Source organism: Silurus meridionalis, chromosome 22 (assembly GCF_014805685.1).
Source record: "Silurus meridionalis isolate SWU-2019-XX chromosome 22, ASM1480568v1, whole genome shotgun sequence".
Lineage (NCBI taxonomy): Eukaryota > Metazoa > Chordata > Actinopteri > Siluriformes > Siluridae > Silurus > Silurus meridionalis.
Genome location: NC_060905.1, coordinates 2062773 through 2084252, shown reverse-complemented (window position 1 = coordinate 2084252; position 21480 = coordinate 2062773). Strand labels below are relative to the sequence as shown.

At 42.6% G+C, this 21480-nt stretch overlaps 1 protein-coding gene across 1 annotated transcript in view; it reads right to left on the bottom strand.

The window, feature by feature from the left end:
• tanc2a (tetratricopeptide repeat, ankyrin repeat and coiled-coil containing 2a) overlaps positions 1-21480 on the bottom strand; it is a 122242-nt gene that overhangs the window by 20821 nt on the left and 79941 nt on the right. Inside the window, 4 exon segments of the mRNA XM_046834462.1 lie at positions 156-281; positions 3671-3919; positions 4105-4282; positions 7654-7802. Of these exon segments, the coding sequence (XP_046690418.1) occupies positions 156-281; positions 3671-3919; positions 4105-4282; positions 7654-7802 (702 nt within the window).

The window sequence follows — 21480 nt, the reverse complement described above, 5'->3', positions numbered from 1 at the left end:
AGGACAGGAGACCAAGAACGACAGAAAGAGACAGAGGGAGCATCCATGGTTCACAAGAAGGTCGATCAGTCAGTGTGTGGATCAGCAGAGAAGTCTCTCTTACACACACACACACACACACACACACACACACACACACACACACACACACCTACCTCTTAGGTCATTTCCAGGTCGACCAGAGCCAGAGTTTTGTCGCGGCATCCGAAGAGACGTGCGCAATGGAGCCTGCCGCTGCTCGTCCAGATACGCCAAATCCTCCAGGTGAGCAGAACTTGTAGCTGAGATACACAGACACACACACACACACACACACACACGCACGCACGCACACATTTAACAATGTTTACACATTTAAATAAAAATAATACAACACTTCCAGTCGATTTGAGTTGCGACCGAATGAAAGTGTTATTCCACTAAAACTCTCCATTCAAAATTGAGCTGCTTTTCCTAATGTGGACACTAAGGACAGTAATGTGGACTCACTTAAACTCACATCAAACTCAAAACTCAACCAACTCTGATTCAAGTCCAAGTCAAGTGCAAAATTCCAATATGTGCTGCTCAGGTACAGTTCAAGTCACGTGTAAAAGTCAAGGTCAAGTGCGAAGTCCATTTGCTGCTACTCAAATTAAATTGAAATCCAACTCAGAGCTGCTATACTGCTACTCAAATCAAGTCCAAGTCAAGTCCAAAGTTCTTACACTGCTACTCAATTCAAGTCCAAGCCATGTCCGAAGTCTGTATACTCCTATTTAAGTCAAGTCTAAGTCATGTTCAAAGTCCTTATACTGCTACTCAAGTACAATTTAAGTCCAAGTCAAGTATAAAGTTATTATACTGCAATAGGTCAAGTTTTAATCAGAATCAAATCTAACATTATGACTGTAATGTAGCTAAAAACAGGTCAAATTAAAAAATATGATACTGTTATAGGTCAGGGAGCAGGAAGGACATAATGAGGGGATCGGTTGCTATCGCTAGCAATTCATAATTTATTTAGCTAATAAGAGAATGCTGCAATACCTTACAATCCTGCATCTCACTTTGACATGAGCTACAGTCAACTGAGTTACTGCACCATCACAAAGCTACAAAACTACACCAGAATGAATTCCAGGTAAAGAGGCACCCTGAGTCTGAGGCTGAGCCGAGGGGGAGTCTGAGATGATAAACAGACTAAAGAACAGTACCGCATGCTACACGAGTGTCATAATGTCCGAGCGATCTCGACTTTCAACAGGCACACAGAGAGAGAGAGAGAGAGAGAGAGAGAGAGAGAGAGAGAGAGAGACACATAGTGATGCAGAGCAACACACTGAGCCACGTAACTGTAGAAGGTGTTGTGTAAAAGTCTGGTTTCAGTTTCCTTCAGAAGTGCAACATTCGCTCTCTTTCTTTCTTCCTGCAACTGCTCGGGAATTATTATGGAGCGCTTCAACAGCAAAGTATTTCAAGACAAAATTTTTACTCCTCTGAAGAAATGTGTCATGTTGTTGTTTTTTGTTTCTTTTTAAACTAGCAGCAATTCTGGTGTCAGAAATCAGATGATGATATGATGAAGATCCTCTGGTCATAAACTTATACACGATTGTTTGAAAAATTGACTTGACTTCAGCTTCATTAAATACACTATTACGGTGTAGATCAAATTCACCACATATTCTGCATTAGTAGTGGAAAGTTAAATGCACTTTAGTCTCAAGATTCACCAAATTGCTTATTTTACTCATTTGAGTCAAGTTTGTGCCAAATATCCCTGCCAGCTTTGTCTACTCAAATGCCTCTAATTGTAAGAGCAGACAAAATTTTGTAAAACAAAATAAAAATAAATATGTAAATTCTGTTCATGTCACAATGCTGTTGATGCTGAAATGACATCTAAAGACAAAACAATACCCTCTACTGGCTGACGTGATGTATGAGTGCTCCAGTACTGCAGGTGGTGCTGTTAAAGTTTCATGCCAGGTTCCACAACCATAAAAAGGAAGAATGCTGACAGCATGATGGAAGTGCAGTTAAAAGCACTTAAATGCTTGATGAAATGCAGGGAGGAGAAATCTGAGTATTTTGTTCCAAAAAGAGTTCGAGTTCAAGTCATTAAACTGCTGCAATTCAAGCACATGCCAAGTACAATTCAGGTAATTATAGTGCTTAAGTCAAATCCAAGTCAAGCTTAAGTCAAATCTGGTTACTATACTATATATCTAAGTCCAAATCATTGTATTAATGTAAGTCAAGTCCAAGTCAAATCTAAGTCATTATACTGCTGTAAGTAAAGTCCAAGTCAAGTTCAAGTTTAAATTAATTTCTATTGCATTTTTCACAATAGTCATGGTCTCAAATCAGCTTTACAGAACTTAAGAATTATAGAACAAAAAATGTAATAAATGATGATGAAGCCTGGGGCGACTTTGACATGAAAAAACTCAGTTAGATGTTATGAGGAAGAAACCTTGAGAGGAACCAGACTCAAAAGGGGAACCTCATCCTCATTTGGGTGACATCAAGAGTGTGATTATAGTCTTTAAACACTACAGAACACTGGAGAGTGAGAACTAACATGAGCACTGGAGTGTGTGATTATGAGTGATGTTCTTTCTACAGTCTTTTACAGTCATTATGGTTATAAAACCAGGAGCTACTGAGCAACTCATAAAATAGCTCAACATTTTAGATCATCACAGATCCAACACCAGCTTCTCCATGCCAGACCCCTTAAACACTCAAAGGTCAAGTCCAATTAATTATGTTGCCATAAGTCAAGTCCAAGTCAAAGCTGGATATTATACTGCTGTAAGTCAAGTCCAAAACAAGATGAAGTCATTATTCTGCTTTAACTCTATTCCAAGTCCAATCTGAAGTTATTATAATGCTGTATGTGGAGTCCAAGTTGAGTCCCTGCGTTTGGAAGAAGGATTAATTCTGTATAAAACCATTACAAACATCTTACCCAGGACATTATTCACCTTGCTGGCCCCTGTAATGTCTGAGCTGTAAAAAGGTTTTAATTCTAACACATCAACATAAACCAACTTCAAACTTGAGCTGAACTTGGGTGGAATTTATGGCACTTGTAGCTAATTTTGATTGTATTTCCTGTTGTTGTGTAGATAAATAATATGCTAAAGGGTCCATTACAACATTTAATGTAAACCAGTTTAGTATGCTAGTCGAACAAGAAATGAATTGATTAGCATGCCTAGCGTGTCTGTCAGTGCGGATCGTGCGGTCGCCAGGAGAACGATACGCCGAGCAACACCTTCACGCGAAGTGCCTTTGCTCCAAACCTGCTTGTCAAAGCCGGCTGAAGCCATGCGTCTCCTCATGAGGTACATGAGGCCCTGATGACAACAAGACACACTGACACGTGCTGCACATGATCATAACCCAGCAAGCATTCCTCGTTCATTTCGCAGCTCATTTCACAGGAACGAGAGCATGAAGGTGAGGGTCGGGATACAACCACACACACACACACACACACACACACACACACACACACACACACACACACACTGTGAAACTCACACTCTGTCTAATCCAGTTTCTTATCATTTATTCACTCCCTATTTCTCATCCCCTTCTCCGTCCTGAGATACCGTCCCCCCTCTTCGCTTTTCCAGGGATTTAAACAAACTTGTGACAGATTCTTCAGCTCACTCACCGGCTACGGAGTTAGGGCGGGGCATGAGGTAGAGGGGAATCGAGTGGGCAGAGTGGGAGGCGGAGTGCTCTAGGCTTCTCTCTGGGATTTTGTTGAGGCTGTACGTGGAGGCGGCCATGTTTTCGTCCACGCGGTACAGAAACGAGTCGCCCCCCGAAGATTTCCCTGTCTGCCGCAGCTTGAGGCGTGAGCCATCGCCGCCGTGTTTCCCGCTCCGATCCGCATTGTCCGAGTAGCTAGTCAGCGTGGCTATGAGACAAAAACAGGGAGAAAAAAGCCGGGAACAGCTCCGGGTCATGCACGGAACATCGATCGTTTCTACAAATAAACAACTACCTCTTTGTGAGATTATTTGCTTATCTGGTATAAATGAGCTTGCGATTAGGAGAGAAAAGATCAAAACAGATACAGAACGATTGGAACATGTGATTTACCGATGATGCCACTGTCTCTGCTCTCCAGCGTGGACGTAGGGCTTGTGATGGAGCCGTAAGCACCTGCTCGTCCCGATCCACCAGCGGGAAGGGTGGAGCAGGGGCTGCCAGGTGGGGGCGATGCCGAGCTGCTAGCCAGGCTGGAGCATGGACTGATTCTCTGTGTCATGCAGACAGCCTGAAAACAAACCAGAAGTAAACATCTAGTCTGTAACCTGTAACGCTGATAAATGGTTACAAAGCAAATTCTCTGCGAATGGAGGGGGCATTTTCAGGTCGTATTTGATCTGATGAATTTTTAAAACCATAAACCAAAATGTTCTCACTGCACGATCCTCACGACTGAAAATCTGAGAAGCTTTGTTTTCGGACTCCTAATGTATATCGTTAAAAATTGGCAGACAGAAGGAGTTTATTGGAACATTTACATTTATGGCATTTGCTAGACTTATTCTAGAACCTTGTCCAGAGTGACTTACATGCATCTCATTCATACAGCTGAGCAGCTAAGAGGTTAAGGGCCATGCTAAGGGGCCCAGGAGTTGTAGTGGGATGGGGTTGTAGCATGGTATGGTTGAGATTTGAACTATTCCATATTTAGTGCCTATTTTCCTATTATATTACCCTCTACTCTTCTGGGAAGATGTTCCACTAGATTTGGTGGAGATTTTGCATGAGATTCATTCAGACACAAGTGTGTTAGTAAAGTCGGGTACTGATGTAGGTGAGAAGGTGAGGAGCTCTGGGGTGCAGTCAGCATGAACAATTTATCCCAAAGGTGTTCAATAGGGTTGGAGCACTACAGCAGGAGATCTTCCACCAAACCAACCCATGGAAATCAGATCTTCATGGAGCTGGCTTCTGTGTACCGTAGAAAACTTTTTTTGTATCGCAATACAATATTTGGGGTTGTATCACTCAGCCGTATGTACACAGACAAAGTTTGCACTGACAAAGCATTTTTTATTTCACCACATCTTTCTGGGGAAGTGTGTGTGTGTGTGTGTGTGTGTGTGTGTGTGTGTGTGTGTGTGCATGCTCATACACACTATTTCGAATTTAATGATGCTTAATAGCATTTGATCACAGCTCAGTAACACACCTGAGCCGTGACCTCAGCCGTGTAGTTCAAGCAGGCATGAGGTGAGGTTAAAGCTGAGTCATCCACACACACACACACACACACACAGACACACACACACACAGCAGTACATTTGTGCTGACGAGCTCGAAAGGCTTTACAGTCATCTTTATGTCTTTATGCTGAGAGCAGCACACTTCTGCAGGCTGCTCTCTCTCTCTCTCTCTCTCTCTCTCTCTCTCTCTCTCTCTCTCTCTCTCCCCTGCAGATTTTTCTGCTGCGACTCGAACGCATGTAATAAAACCCTTCGAAATTTACTTTAAAGGAACACGAGAGACGGAGAAATAAAAAATTAGCATGTTTATCTATAGAGGGAAGAAACGTGCTACAGCTAACAACATGATCACTTTCAGAGAGAGGAGGAAGTAAAAGAAAGAAAGAGAGAAAGAAAGAAAGAATAAAAGAAAGAAAAGGTAGGAAAAAGGCAACTTGGAAAAAGAGATAGAGAAAGGAAAAGGGTGCAAGTTGAAAGTAATGCAATATGGAAAGAGAGAGAGAATATAAAGAGGAAAGAAGAAAGAAAGAAAGAAAGAAAAAAAAAAGAAAAGAAGAGAAAGAAATACATTTTTATTTCTTGACTCTGAGTTCTGACTCGGAGCTGAATCGAAGCTCCAATATGTGATTGATATATGAGACTTTGTGTAAAAACACACAACCACTACATCCTACACACTGTTCCCAGGACAGAATCTGGGGCTCAGCTTCAGCCCACTGGAGTGTGTGCGTGTGTGTGTGTGTGTGTGTGTGTGTGTGTGTGTGTGTGTGTGTGTATGTATGTGTGTGTGTGGCTGGAAGCTGACCCACATTCTCGGCTGTAGAATCGTTCCCGCTGCAGCCACACTGGCTCCAAAACCCCGAGCCCATCGTGTGGAATGTAAGGCGAACCTTAAGCAGGAATAAAACACAGCCGGATTCCGAGTCAGCGGAAAATCCTTGTTCACACAGCGTTCCTCTTTACCTCGTCATGTCAGGAGCGTTTTACACTGCAGGAAAGTCTGGAATCCGGGCACAAAGCTTCATGTAGAATATCTGCCAAAAGCATGTGGACATCTGACCATGCTTTCTGAACATCTCGTTCCACACCAAGTTCCCATTTGCTGTTTCTAATAAACTTCACTCTTCTGGGAAGATGTTCCAGTAGATTTTGTGGAGATTTGGAAGGAAGTAAAGAAAGAAAGAAAGAAAGAAAGGAAGTAAAGAAAGGAAGTAAAGAAAGAAAGAAAGAAGTAAAGAAAGAAAAAGGGAAAGAAAGAAAGAGAAAGAAAGAAAGGTAAGAACAAAAGAAAATGGAAAAGAAAGAGAAAAGAGTGTGTGAGTAGAAGGAGAGGCAATATGGAAAGAGGGGAGAGAAAGAAAAACAGAAAGGTTGGAAGGAAAGCAACATATAAAAAAGAGTGATTGAGAGAGTGAAAGAGAATGTGTGTGTGAGAATATATGGAAAGAGAAAGAAAGAAAAATAAAAAGGTAGGAAGGAGAGATAGAGAAGGAGAGAAATGAAAGTGTGTGAATAGAAGGGAAGGCAATTTGCAAAGAAAAATTGAGAAAGAAAGAAAGAAAGAAAGAGAAAAGAGTGAGTAAGCAGAAGTGAAGGCAATGTGAAGAGAAAGAAAGAAGGAAAGAAAGAGAGTAGAAAGAAAAGAAAAACTCCTTCATGGAGCTGGCTTTTGTGTTTTGCTGGAAAAGGTCTGGGTCTCTTGGATCTCTTCTTGAGAAGAACCACATGGAAACGTCAGGTGTCCCAATACTTTCAGCCGAAGAGTGTAATTATTCCAAAGGATCCACATCAGCAGGAGAACATGTATGTAGAGTTCATGTCACTGCTGAACCTGAGATTAAGGAGATCCTAGCTGGAATTCCAAGTTGAGAAGGTGTTTATGACTCATGAGTCATGAGAGTCACAAATCACTGGTGACTCGAAAAAAGAAGTACCAATTTACAGACTCTAAGCTGTGACTCTCTGAGTCAAAGTCATATATCCATAATCATACAGAACATTTTGGTTAATGATATTTTTTATCCATCAGCTGTGAATCCTGGAGAGAGAAACTGTTTCTCCATAATAAGTGTCCGAAAAACTAAAGATTCCGACTCCGATTCGCGACTCCGATTTGTGCCTCTGACTCGTGACTCTGATTCATGCTTCAGGATTCGTGATTCATTCCAGGCACCGAATTGTATCTCTACGCAGCGTGGCTGAGATTTGGGGTGGTGGCAGCTCAGTGGATCAGAAGGTCACAAGTTCGAATACCACCACCACCAAGTCACCATTTTGGGGCCCTTAAACAAGGCCCCTAACTCTCAACTGCTCGGATAAAAGTTGCATTGGATAAGCGTGTCCACCAAGTGCAATTACAGATATACATGTAAAATGTGAAGTGTGTGTGTGTGTGTGTGTGTGTGTAAATTACCTGACTTTCCTCGGGTTCCTCGAAGCCGTATGTGTCTCTGTCGGGCCCCTCTGCCATTTTGTCCCCAAGCAGAAACCCAAGTCGAGTCATCAGGGTGTTAGCGGCCTCGTCCACTGAGGGAGGGGGACCCAGATTATGACTGTCCTCTCCTACACACACACACGCGCACACATACACACACACACACAGTCTTGAGATTTTGCAGGCTGGAGGAGACAGGATCTCTCAGAGCGGTAGAGATTACACACAGAGAGAAAAGATTGCTGAGGATTAGGGTTTTTTCAGCTTTCGGTTTCCTGCTGATAGAGGAGTGTAACAGTGATAGAGGAGTGTAACAGTGATAGAGGAGTGATAGAGAAGTGTAACAGTGATAGGAGTGATATAGGAGTGTAACAGTGATAGAGGAGTGTAACAGTGATAGAGGAGTGATAGAGAAGTGTAACAGTGATAGGAGTGATATAGGGGTGTAACAGTGATAGAGGAGTGTAACAGTGATAGAGGAGTGATAGAGAAGTGTAACAGTGATAGGGGAGTGATAGAGGAGTGTAACAGTGATATAGGAGTGTAACAGTGATAGGAGTGATAGAGGAGTGTAACAGTGATAGGAGTGATATAGGAGTGTAACAGTGATAGAGGAGTGTAACAGTGATATGAGTGATAGAGGAGTGTAACAGTGATAGAGGAGTGTAACAGTGATAGGAGTGATAGAGAAGTGTAACAGTGATAGAGGAGTGTAACAGTAATAGGAGTGATAGAGGAGTGTAACAGTGATAGGAGTGATAAATGATTGTAACAGTAATAGATGAGTGATAGAGGAGTGTAACAGTGATAGGAGTGTTAGAGGAGTGTAACAGTAATAGAGGAGTGTAACAGTGATAGGAGTGATAGAGGAGTGTAACAGTGATAGAGGACTGTAACAGTGATAGGAGTGATAGAGGAGTGTAACAGTGATAGGAGTGATAAATGATTGTAAAAGTAATAGAGGCGTGATAGAGGAGTGTAACTGTGATAGGAGTGATGAAGGAGTGTAACAGTGATGGAGGAGTGTAATAGTAATAGAGGACTGATAGAAGAGTGTAACAGTGATAGAGGAGTGTAATAGTGATTGAGGACTGATAGAAGAGTGTAACAGTAATAGAGGAGTGATAGAGGAGTGTAACAGTGATAGAGGAGTGATAGAGGAGTGTAACAGTGATAGAGGAGTGTAATAGTGATAGAGGAGTGATAAAGAAGTGTAACAGTGATAGGGGAGTGATAGAGGTGTGTAACCGTGATGGGGAGTGATAGAGGAGTGTAACCGTGATGGGGGAGTGATAGAGGAGTGTAACCATGATGGGGAGTGATAGAGGAGTGTAACCGTGATAGAGGAGTGTAACCAAGATAGGGGAGTGATAGAGTAGTGCAACAGTAATAGAGGAGTGATAGAGAAGTGTAACAGTGGTGGAGGAGTGTAATAGTGATAGAGGACTGATAGCAGAGTGTAACAGTGATAGAGGAGTGTAACAGTAATAGAGGAGTTATAGAGGAGTGTAACAGTGATAGGAGTGATAGAGTGTTGTAACAGTGAAAGGGGAGTGATAGAGGAGTGTACCGCTTCAACCAAACATAAAGAGGAGATCAGAGACGGGTTCAAAACCAGCTCTACATAATGTGGACATGTCCACACTGTGACTAGAGAACAGACAGACAGACAGACAGACAGACAGACAGACAGACAGACAGAACTACTTTATTTTCAGTGAAAAATCCTTCCTTACCATCAGGAACAGCTTCACACACACCACAGAACCTTCTTCCACTTATTCACAACATTGATGTGTCTCAAAAACATAAAAGATTGACACTTTTCATAGACTCACAAGCACACACACACACACACACACACACACACACACACACACACACACACACACTTCCCCGAAGCAATGCAGGTGAAATCTCAAGCTCTTTGTGGTTATATTTTTACCCTCGTCTGTTCCTCACAACTGCACATCACTTATTAACAGGTTTCAATCACATTTCAACCACAATCCAAACACAGTCTAATCACAATTATAATCACAACAAGAAAATAATAGGGTGAAAAATAAACAAGTCCATTTTTATTCCTTCACCTCTCCCTCGCTCCTCTTTTCTGTTCCTCTCTCACTCTTTCAGGGATCGCTCCTGTCTTAGAATTTATGGATGTATAACCCAGACCAGACGAACGCAGACTGTCGTCATGGCAACTATCAGCGAGTGAGCTGAGGAATGTAAGGAAAAACAGGGTGTGTGTGTGTGTGTGTGTGCGTGTGTTGGCATCTCTATCTATCCATCTGTCTCTCTCTCTATATATCTCTCTCTCTATATATATATATATATCTCTCTTTCACCTAAAAATGCTTCTTAGACATATAAACAGCGTACAGGAGTAGTAACAATCTCCATAAACAGAACGCGGAACTGCTGAACGTTTGGTTGTTTCATGACCGAGACGAGACGAGACAATACGAGACGAGACGGGACGTGACACTGTTTCATTAGTAAACGTGTTTAGTTCATTAGTATATGATTAATTAGAACTGATTTGAATGCTGCAGTGCCCCCCAGTGGCCACGTATTCATTTTATCTAACTTTTTTAAATAGAAGATGGTAATAGTATGTACAAAAAAATGGGCGTGGCTTAATGTTCATGATCGCAGACTACATTATATTTAACTGTTTTTAAATATGACAAAACAACAATCCATCCATCTTTTTCTGTGTAGCACATGACACAGAAGGAGAGGACGGAGCTGAAGCAGCAAAGAACTGAGACTAAAGGTCATCGAGGCTGTGAGTGAAAGAAACGTTCTTTCTCTTTCCATTATTTTCTTTCCTTTCTTTCTCTCTCTCCTGTAGTCTTTCCCCATGTGTCTGGCTCTGTGTCACATATGACGGTATATAATTAGCTCGAAATCCCACTAATGACAGCGAGATGAACAGAAACGTCTGGAAATTTTTCTTGAGAACGACTTTAAAAACCCCAAAGTGTCATGGGTTTAAAATAAAGCGTGTCATTAAACGTCCTAAATGTTGTTCGACAGAGGGAAAGAGTTGAGTCGAGCCGAGCCGAGACAATGGGTGTGTGTGGGATAAAAACACACATGCACACACACACACACACACACACACACACACACACACACACAATAATGCAGCAGACAAACACTGAGACACACAGAAGAGACAATTACACAGGACACAGAGGGTGGAGACAAGGAGAGCAGAACATAAAGGGCTGTAATTTGCTACAGGTTAAGCGTGTGCACACACACACCCTCTCTCTCACACACACACACACACACACTCAACACTACCGATTTAACTGAACCAAATTTAACTGAGTTGGGTTCACAGACTCATACGGATTATTTTCACAGAGTCAGCACCAATGAGTCAACCGAGTCAGCTTTATTGAATGAAATGTACCAATTTTTACAAAGACGAAATCTAGTCAGCTCCACTGAGTCAGCGTGCCTCAGTTAGAGTCAATGAGACTAAATCAGATTCAACTTTAACATGAGTCAAGTTACTGAATCAGATTTTCACTATTGATTTAGTTTGAGTGACTTGACAATTGAATCATCTCCAGTGAGTTAAATATACCGAGTCAAGTACAGCAGGACAACTGAATCGAATTCACTGAGTCAAATAAACCAGAGTTGCCTACAGCAGATAACTGATTCAGCTCCACTGAGTCAAATACAGGAATGACAACTGAATCGGCTCCTATGAGTCCACTACCTGAGTCAACTACAGATATGACAATTGAAAAAAATCGGAATCAACTACAGCATGGAAACTAAATCAACTCCACTAAACTGACAACTAAATCGGCTCTAATGAGTCAAATATACTGAGTCAACTACAGCCCAACAACTGAATCGACAACTACACCCCCGTAACCCCCTGCTCTCCATGTACACCCTGGGATCCATCAGAGCATGCCTCTTTAACTTATCCATGCAACAACAACAACAACACAAACTACTTCCTGTTCATTCCCCCAAACCTCACAGCAGGCGTCTCTGGAAGTCGTGAGCTGTTGGTGTTTTCTCGAGGAGAGCACTGCTGGGGTGCACAACTCACACTTTTCTCACACAGGCCACAGGAAGTGCGTCAGGGTGATCTGTACATGACCAGAGCTTTGCCTTTCAGCAACGCACACATGTTTCTGAGCTTGAGGAACGAGAGAGGGGTGAAAAATCGACCGTATGTGTGAAAAAAGTGCTGGGTCTGTGCGGAATACAAACCCAGAAAGAGAAAGAGAAGAAGCGCGGAACATGGTAAATATCTACAAATAAAAAAATTATAATACCTACAACAATTTACATCACATCATCAACCATTTCATCCAGGTGCCAGTTCAATGGCTAAGATGTTGCAAAGCTTCACTGCTGAGACCTTGAGTAAAACCCTTAGGGTTATTGATCAGAAGGTCAGGGGTTCAAGTCCCAGCATTAGCAAGCTGTTACTGTCGGGCCCTTGAGCCCTTAACCCTCTCTGTCCTAAAGATATCTACTTCTCGATCAGTCATAAATCTTACACTTCATTTCCATTTTTTCCTTTTAGGAACTTTTTCAGTAATTCTTTCCAGATTCATTTTCTTTTTTTTTTTTTTTTTTAGAAAGTTACAACACAAACATCTTGCTAATTGCTCGAGGGGAGTTCTGCAAAGTTCTCTCTTCAGTAGCAGCTATATGCTGGTCTAGCTATCCGCAGACAACCCTGGAAAAAACAGGAATGAGTTGGAAGTATACTCTGGATGGGATGTTACCACATAAACACTCATTCACACATAGTAACAATGCCACACAGCCAATCTTCCTACTAGCATGATTGGAAAAAAACAGAAAAACCAAGAAAGTGGAAGTGGGGAAATGAACCACTTTTACAGAATCAGATTAATTGACTCAAATAAACTTAGCCAACTACAGTATGACAATTGAGTCAACTTTACTGAGTCATATAAACTGAGTCAACTACAGTATGACAATCAACTTAATCCTTGCACCAAATCAAATATACTGCTTCAAGTACAGCTTGACAACTGAATCGACTCCACTAAGTCAAATAAACTGAGACAAATTCAGCATAACAACTGAATCAAAACTACAGAGTCACTGTAATGTAACCGAGGCATGGCCACTAACTTCTCTTTTTCTGATTCCCCAGTAATGTTTATTAACCTCACATGACTCCCACATACGCACAGCCAAGTATCCTACTAACAAGTTTAAGAAAAAAACCTGGAAAACCAAGAACATGGAAATGGGAAAAACATAACACATTTACTGAATTGCATTCACTGAGTCAAATATACTAAGTCAACTATAGACTGACAACTGAATCAGCTCCACTAAGTCAAATATACTGAGACAAGTAGGTCATGACAACCAATTCGGCTCTAATGAGTCAAATAAACTGAGTCAAGTACAGCTTGAAAACAGATTTGGCTTCACTGAGTTAAATAACCTTAGGCAACCAACACATGACAACTGACTCAGCTCAAATGGGTCAAATATCCTGAATCAACTAAAGCATGCAACTGAATCAGCTCCACAGAGTCAAATCCATTGAGTCAACTACCACAACTGAATCAGCTCCACTGAGTCAAATATACTGAGTCAAGTATGGCATGATTTTTACGGCATGGTTTTGGGAAAGACCAAGAACATGGAACTGAAAATGTATTACATTCCGTACAGACTGTACTCCTTATTCAGGATCTAAACAGGGATTTAAATGTTGCTTTCAACATTCGTACATGTTTAAATCCATGTCCAAGCCTCGGACAATATAATCCCTGTCCTGGAGAATCCACACTGATGATGTAAAACAGTATAATAATTATACGATTCGGAGTGTCTAACTGGATCCAGAACTTGGCCAGCAAATCGCTGCAGCAACATCACATCGCCGTGTCTTGTGCCGAGCTGAATCGAATTGTTTTTTAGAGCACTCCTCTAATGAACAGCTGATTATACAATTTCCTGTTTTGAAGGTCAGCGGTTGTCGCCGTTGGAGGTCGGAGCAGTTCATTTGTAAACACCTGGGGCTGATCAGAGGTTAGCTGAGACTGGTGTTGATAGAGTGTGTAAAGGGGTAGAAGAGAGTGGGTAAGAAAAAAAAAAAAATGAAGGAATGAAGAAAAAAGAAAGATTCCAGAAAGTACATATCCAAAAATAAAGTTTGGGAGCTGGTTTGAGTTAGCATGGCAAGGACAGGAGCATGATGAGAGGGTGTCTGTCACCAAAAGAAAAAAAATCTTTCGAGGCCCAGCAACTAACCAGAGGTTTATAAGGGAAAAAAAGAGAGGGCACTTAGAGGGAAAAAGGCAACAACAAAGCAAACATGCCAAACAACCTCTTGGCTCTTGGAACAGGAATTAGAGAGAGACGCAGGGACAGACCAAAGATGTGGCTTTGTTATTGGGTTCTTTTTAAAACCATTTAGTACACCACATTCGTAACAGATGAAGGGACTTTCTGAGGTTTCAGATGCCGGCGCGAATTAAAAACCTTGTCGAAATTAATTGTCCAACTGCAAAACAATAATCAGATCTTTTCTGAATAACCGATCGCACACCCAAGGAGCTGTTTATTTGGGTTCGTTGTCTATCAGCTTGCCGTCCGGCCGTACGTCTGCACTCCGCCTGACTCGCGGCAGACCTAAACACATCCAGATGAGTTTATTGAAAAAAATTATGCAGAGCAGGTCTGAAAATGTCACGCTAACCACTTATGCAGCGGAAGAGGGATGAAGCCAAAGTTCTTTGAGGGCTACAATGCCTGGGATCAATCAGAATGCGTCCCTCTTGCTGTAACCGTCAGAATCGTAACCACTGCAAAATCTTCTTAATTAAGAAGGATTTTCACGCAGCCACATCTGCAGAGCGTGCCCATCACTGTGGCTGATGATGGCTCCTCCGAGAGTTTGTGTCGCTTCGGATCACACTGTACGGCAATAACGAGGACGATTCCCTTCATGATCGGCAGATAGATGAAAATAACCTGGCTGAAATGATCCGCTTTACTAGCTCGCGTAAGAAACCTGCCTAAACTCCACTGACCTCGAAATCTCATCTTTAATATGTACTGACGTTTCCATTAGCCGCCTCACCTCTTTCTTCTTCAACTTTTGGTTCGCCCTCCTCCACGTCCACTTCCTCCTCGTCTTCCTCATCATTTTCATAATCGTTGGCATTGTCCTCACCAGCATCATTCTCGTCATCCTCGTGGTCACCATCGTTGTCTTCCTCTGCTGCTTCCTCATCCTGGTCCTCTGCCACTTGCTCCCACTCCTCCTGCTGGTACTCCTTTTCCCCACCGTCTCCAGCGTCTCCCACCATTCCTTGCGCTCCTCTCGGCCTTGTGCAGCAGCTCGGCTGCAGGAGCGATTGATCTGAAGCACTGAGGCTTGAGGAACAGGCCCGAGACGCGCAGCACAGCCGGGACATCCAGCGGCGCAGCAGGGAGGAGGACGAGAACCTGGTCCGCTCGTACGGCCGAGGCCTCTTCCTCCTCAGCCACGCACTCCGAGTGCAAACCTTCCTCACGTCCATTACTCCGGTACTCCTTCTTCTCCTCCTCCTCCTCCTCCAGCACAGAGCCGGAAAGAAAGCGTAGAGGAGAATGAGCTGGCTCGTCCTTGCTCCGCTGCCTCTGGCCTTCTGGGAGGAGGAGGAGGCGCTTTCGGGAGCGAGCTGGCCCCAAAGAGAAAACCGCTGGCTCAGACTTCAACGAGAATCGCGGCCAGTCTGCAGGCCCTGCACTTCAGAGCCCGCAAAGGGTAGAGTAAAAGAAAGAGAGAGAGAAAGAGGAGAAACCACAAATTTTGAACTCTCTGGAAAAAAAAAAATAAGACAAACTTGCCTACGAAGCAATTGCAAGAGAGAAGTTCAAGTGCTTTGGACAGAGTGTGAGGGGTGAGACTTACCAAAAGAGGCCATGTCCAGGTCAAGAATCCTGGCATAGTGTGAAGTCAGTTTCAGGGAAATAAGTTCCATGTGAAGAAAAAAACTTGTGTGCTTTCCATGAGCATGGAGGACAAGACAGAAAACAGAGGTACAGTGAAGAAGAATCACAGAAAGAGGGAGAGAAGGAAAGAGGGAAAGGGGGTAGAGAGAAAAACACAGATGGTACTGTTTAAGGGAAGCGTGTCAGGCCCAGCCGGGGGGTCGTGTTACACTGCCAGTTGATCTAAAGGGGGTCAGGGTCGACTCCCACTGACCCATACTATCCTATCCCGGGAGAAAAGGATGCAGCAGGAAAACTTCTGATCATCACAGATGGAGTTTTCGGAACTCTTTCGCTGGGTAAAGTGGATGTCTGCATTCCGGATTCGTAGCAGGGCAGTGTTTCTGAAAGCCCTATCAGGGTAGTGTTTACACGTCTATTGCTAAACTGAGGAACACTCTGATTAAAACAAATGACATGGAATTTTACATCAGAGTATTTGAGGTTTGAAGAAAACACACAAAAAAAAAAATTCCGCCTGCGGTCAAACGTCGTCTCCGCCCGGTTTATAGGGAAAGACAAAAAAGCCCAATGTGCAGTAAAAAACATGAAGAATAGAATAAAGGCAGCTTGTAACAACAGCATCCAACATCTAAAGATGAAACCAGGCCAAAAAGGGAGCAGGACAAATTTGTGGAACTGAAAATAAAAAACAAGGAACCCGAGCTGGACAGAGGTGTATAACCAGTGATCAACCAACGGTTTGGGATGGAGCCTTCAAAAGAGCTGTGTAATAAAATGTAAAAATAATCCCAGAGTGGAGCAGAGGTGGAGGTAAAGGTGGAGATAGAGGTGGAGATCTAGGTTGGGGTAGAGGTGGAGATAGAGGTAAAGATGGTGGTGGAGATAGAGGTAGAGATGGAGGTAGAGTTGGAGATGGAGATCTTATCTTATCTTATCTTATCTCTTACCTGATCAACCTAATCACAAAACATCTCAACATCTCGGTGCTAAGATAAAGGTCATAAACACAGCAGTGCATTATGGGTAATCTACACCTGTAACCTTTATTGCAGTGAGAAGACAATGGGTTTTGCTTTTGAGCTACAAACCTCAATAAACAGCTCATTATTTAGTAAAACAGGGGAATAATTTAAACAAGTGACAGAAACAGAAATCTAGAAAGAAAGAAAAACACCAATTCAAATAAGCTCCAGATTAAAGGCTGTACTGAGGTCCAGAATAAGATCCATACTGAGACCCAGAAATCCAAATAAGATCTAGATTAAGATGTATATTGAGTTTCAAAAATCAAAATAAGATGCAAATTAAGATTCAGAAATCCGATTGAAAGCCATATTGAGGTTCAGAAATCTGAAATCCATATTGACATCCAGAATCCAAATGTAATTCAGACTGAAATCCAGATTGGAATGCATTCTTAGATCCAGAAATCCAATTGAGATCCATTTTGAGATCCAGAAATCCAAATGTGATCCACACTGATATCCAGATTGAAGACATATTGAGATCTGGACATCCAAAAGAGATCCAGACTGACTGTTATATCCAGAAATGAAAATGTCAGTGTCTTCCTCGGGTCCATTTCAAACATTTTGAAATAACTCTGGACTGAGGATCTGATTAAAATGGAGATTAGTCTAAAAAAAAACTAAACTTAATGCTCAGAGGTGAACCAGGCCAAGCATGCTTTCACATCTATTAGTACAGAAAGCTAATGTGTTCTACACCAGTCCAGTCTGTAGTCTTCTATGAAAGGTCTTGATCCACTACTAAATAAGTTCTAATGAGAAAGAGATGCAACGTTTGATTTGTAAATAGAGCCAGAACTGTAGAACTACTGCAGAAATGCCACATGTTCTCCAGAGATCTGGATCTATTATGGAGATTTCATTACAAAATGAAATCTTTGTTGAACCAGTCATAAAAAGCAAGATCCAGACTAAAATCGTTTCTGATCTGATACTTCTGAAAAACTACACGCCATGCAAAAGTATTGGGACACCTGCCTTTTCCACCCATGGTTGGTGGTTCTTCTCCAAACTGTTACCACGAACTTGGAGTCACACAATTGTACAGGACGTCTTTGGATGCGGCAAAATGATCTTTTCCCTAAACTTGTGAGAACTAGGAGACCCAAAACTGTTCCAGCATGACACAAAAGCCAGCTCCATGAAGATCTGGTTTTCTTGGGTTGGAGTGGAAGATCTCCTGAACATGAATAAATGAAAGTGAAAGCTGACTGCACCCTAGAAGCCTCTTCACCTCACCTACATCAGTACCTGACTTTACTAACACACATTCTTGTGTTCAAAATCTCCACAAAATCTTGCAGAACATCTAAGAAGAATGGAGCTCATTATAACAGTGAATGGAGACTCAATGTGGAATGAGATGCACAAATACCAATCCACAAATTTTTTTTCCATATAATGTGTTGTGATTAGTATTTAATGAGCAGATGAAGTCACGTGAAAGACGAGTAAACGTGAGAGCACAGAGAGCTGCGGTTCTTCTACAAGTATGGAACGCTGCGTACAGGCAGGAATGCGAATGCGAGTTCATGGCTGTATTTAGATCCATCACACTTAATGGTTGCAGCTTGGTGTATGAATGTAAAAAGAATTCAGGGCATGTTATTTTGGCCAAAAAAAAAAAAAAATCCGACTCCTTCAGAAGATTCCTCAGCCAAAGCCCTGAAGCATTTACGGTTTTCCATGTGGACATTTTTAGAGGGCAATTTTTCCTTTATTTTAGTGATCAACCACAGAGGAACAAAACAGCAGAAAACACAAGGTTTCCAGTTTCCATTAGAGTTTAGTAGAAAATATGAATCATTAATTTAAATGGAAATATGTACGCCAGAATAATTTCAATACTGTTAATCAGAAGCAATGTGTGTGTGTGTGTGTGTGTGTGTGTGTGTGTGTGTGTGTGTGTGTGTGTGTGTGTGTGTGTGTGGTGACCTGGGAAAACCCTTAAAATGGGTTTCTTTTTTGGCACAAACTGAAGTTGTGGCTTCAGTTTTCTTTTCTGTTTTTTTTACATCAGGACTTGTGGCTAGCCATCTTCAGTGTGAGGAGATCACACACAGCTTCAGATGTTTTTAGACAGACTCACTTCATCCAACATTGTGGGGTTTTTCTGACCCACTCTGGTCACCTGCCAGTTCTCTTCCACCACTCGGTTCTCAGAGAGGGTCGGAAGTGGTATCTAAATGGTTAATATGTCTGACTTCTGTTCAGAAGGTTGAGAATTTCGATTCCAGCACCACCAGGATGTCACCGCTGGGCCTTTGAGCTGAACTGAAACCCTGAACTGCTCAGGTGAAATAAAATACAAAACAGTTCGCTCATCTGCCCTCAAATGCTGTGAAAAAGCCAGCAGAGGGGGACAGAAAGTAATTATGTTTTACTTTCATCACAGACAGACGGACAGACAGCCAGCCAGCCAGCCAGACAGACAGACAGACAGACAGACAGACATTAATCCCAAATGGAAATTTTAAGAAAATAACTCCACAAATTCAGAAACACATACACGCACTTTATAAGTGAAATCATGTACTGAGGACTCAGACTCAGTGCGTCCTAGAAAATGTCTGGACACTGCGAGTCATCCCAGGTGTGTGAGACAGCTGTGTAAGACATGTGTGAGATAGGTAAGTGAGAGGTGTGTGAGATAGGTAAATGAGACAGGTAAATGTGAGACAGGTGTGTGAGACAGGTGTGTAAGACATGTGTGAGACAGGTAAGTGAGAGGTGTGTGAGATAGGTAAATGAGACAGGTAAATGTGAGACAGGTGTGTGAGACAGGTGTGTAAGACATGTGTGAGACAGGTAAGTGAGAGGTGTGTGAGATAGGTAAATGAGACAGGTAAATGTGAGACAGGTAAATGTGAGACAGGTGTGTAAGCTCGGTAAATGAGACAGGTAAATGTGAGACAGGTGTGTAAGACAGGTGTGTAAGACCGGTAAATGTGAGACAGGTGTGTAAGACCGGTAAATGTGAAACAGGTGTGTAAGACAGGTGTGTAAGACCGGTAAATGTGAGGCAGGTGTGTAAGACAGGTGTGTAAGACAGGTAAATGTGAGGCAGGTGTGTAAGACAGGTGTGTAAGACAGGTAAATGTGAGACAGTTGTGTAAGACAGGTAAATGTGAGACCAGTGTGTGATTCAGTTATCCGATGTCTCAGGTGTAACGTGCGATGACACACTAAAGGAAACCCTCGTTATCCCGAGCAGCAGGACAGATGGCGCTACAGACACAAATCCAATCTGACTACATGAAGACTCTAAATGTCTATATGTATATGTCACCCAAATGAGGACGAGGTTCTGCTTTTGAGTCTGGTTCCTCTCAAGGTTTCTTCCATATAACATCTAAGGGAGTTTTTCCTTCACCACAGTCTCCATGCTGCTCATCAGGGATAAACACACACCATTCACCTTCACTGTTAAATTCTGTAAAGGTGCTTTGAGACGATGTGTGTTGTGAAAAGTGCAATAGAAATAAACTTCACTTGACTGTGACGTGCGCTTATATAAAACCTCCTCCTACATCACAGGGTTTCCACCGGGAAGACGCTCAGCCCACACCTCCACACCTCCACACCTCCACCGCTACATCACACGCTTCAGCTTACAAACGCTTCAGGATAACACAGAGAAGGAGCACGACCAAGAGATGTTCTACTTACATCCATGCTCGAGAAGCTTCCTGTGAAATACGGAATGATAAAGAAACAGGATATGACATCACAGCAGAGCACCTGAGCAGCCTCCCTCAGCGACTCGGAGCACCTGATCCCTCACACACACACACACACACACACACACACGTTCCTGCTGTCCTGACTGCCACACACACACACACACACAGCCCGAGGATGGACAGAATAAAACAGTTTGTGCTCAGGATAAGTGGGGAAAAGAGAGCTGGAGAGAGAGAGAGAGAGAGAGAGAGATAGAGAGAGACAGTCATGGTGGGACAGGAAGTAAAGCTGAATCGTGTCTCCAATTAAGTCCCACCTTTCCGTCTTCCAGCTGCCTGAAGTCCCAGAGGATTTTTACAGCCAAGAAAAAAAAACGAAGAAGGCAGGAGCGAGAGAGCAAGAGAGCGAGGGAGGGGGAAAAACTAGTGCGTAGGTAAGTGTAACAGCAAGAGGAAGAGAAAGCTTAAAAGAAAGAAAGAAAGAAAGAAAGAAAGAAAGAAAGAGAGATGAAAGAAAAGTAAAAAAAAAAGAAATTGTAAGACAAAAGAAGAGAAAGAGATACAATAAAGGAACGAGAGAGAGAGAGAGAGAAGGATGCTGTGTATAAGCTCTACATGTCAGATGCTTGGGTTGCCATGGAAACATTTAGCTGTAGTTATCAGTTACACCTACACTTTACTGGACCGGAGTCCGTCTGGTGTTGTGTAAAAGTATTGGCGCCCCCTCTGCCCCATCCGGTGTAACGTGACCTTCACTGAGACCAGATTATTATCAGACCAAACTGTAGGATTAGGAGTCGAGAATGAACCCATTCTATCTGACCCAACACTCCTCTTTCTCCTCCTCTTCTTCCCCCTTCTCTTCCTCCTCCTCCTCTTCCTCACGCAGCAACACTTTCCAGAAAAGAAAAAGAAGTGCTGAGATTTGCGCTGCATGTTAAGAGCTCATGACTAATACATCTGTGAGCTTCACTCACGCTTCAGAGAGCAGTGCGACGTCTCCAGCTTGTGAAGGTGTTAAAACCGTTGCTGAGAGTGTGTGTGAGTGTGAGTGTGTGTGTGTGTCAGAAGTTAGACTCCACACTCACACACAGGCTTAAAGTAACACACAT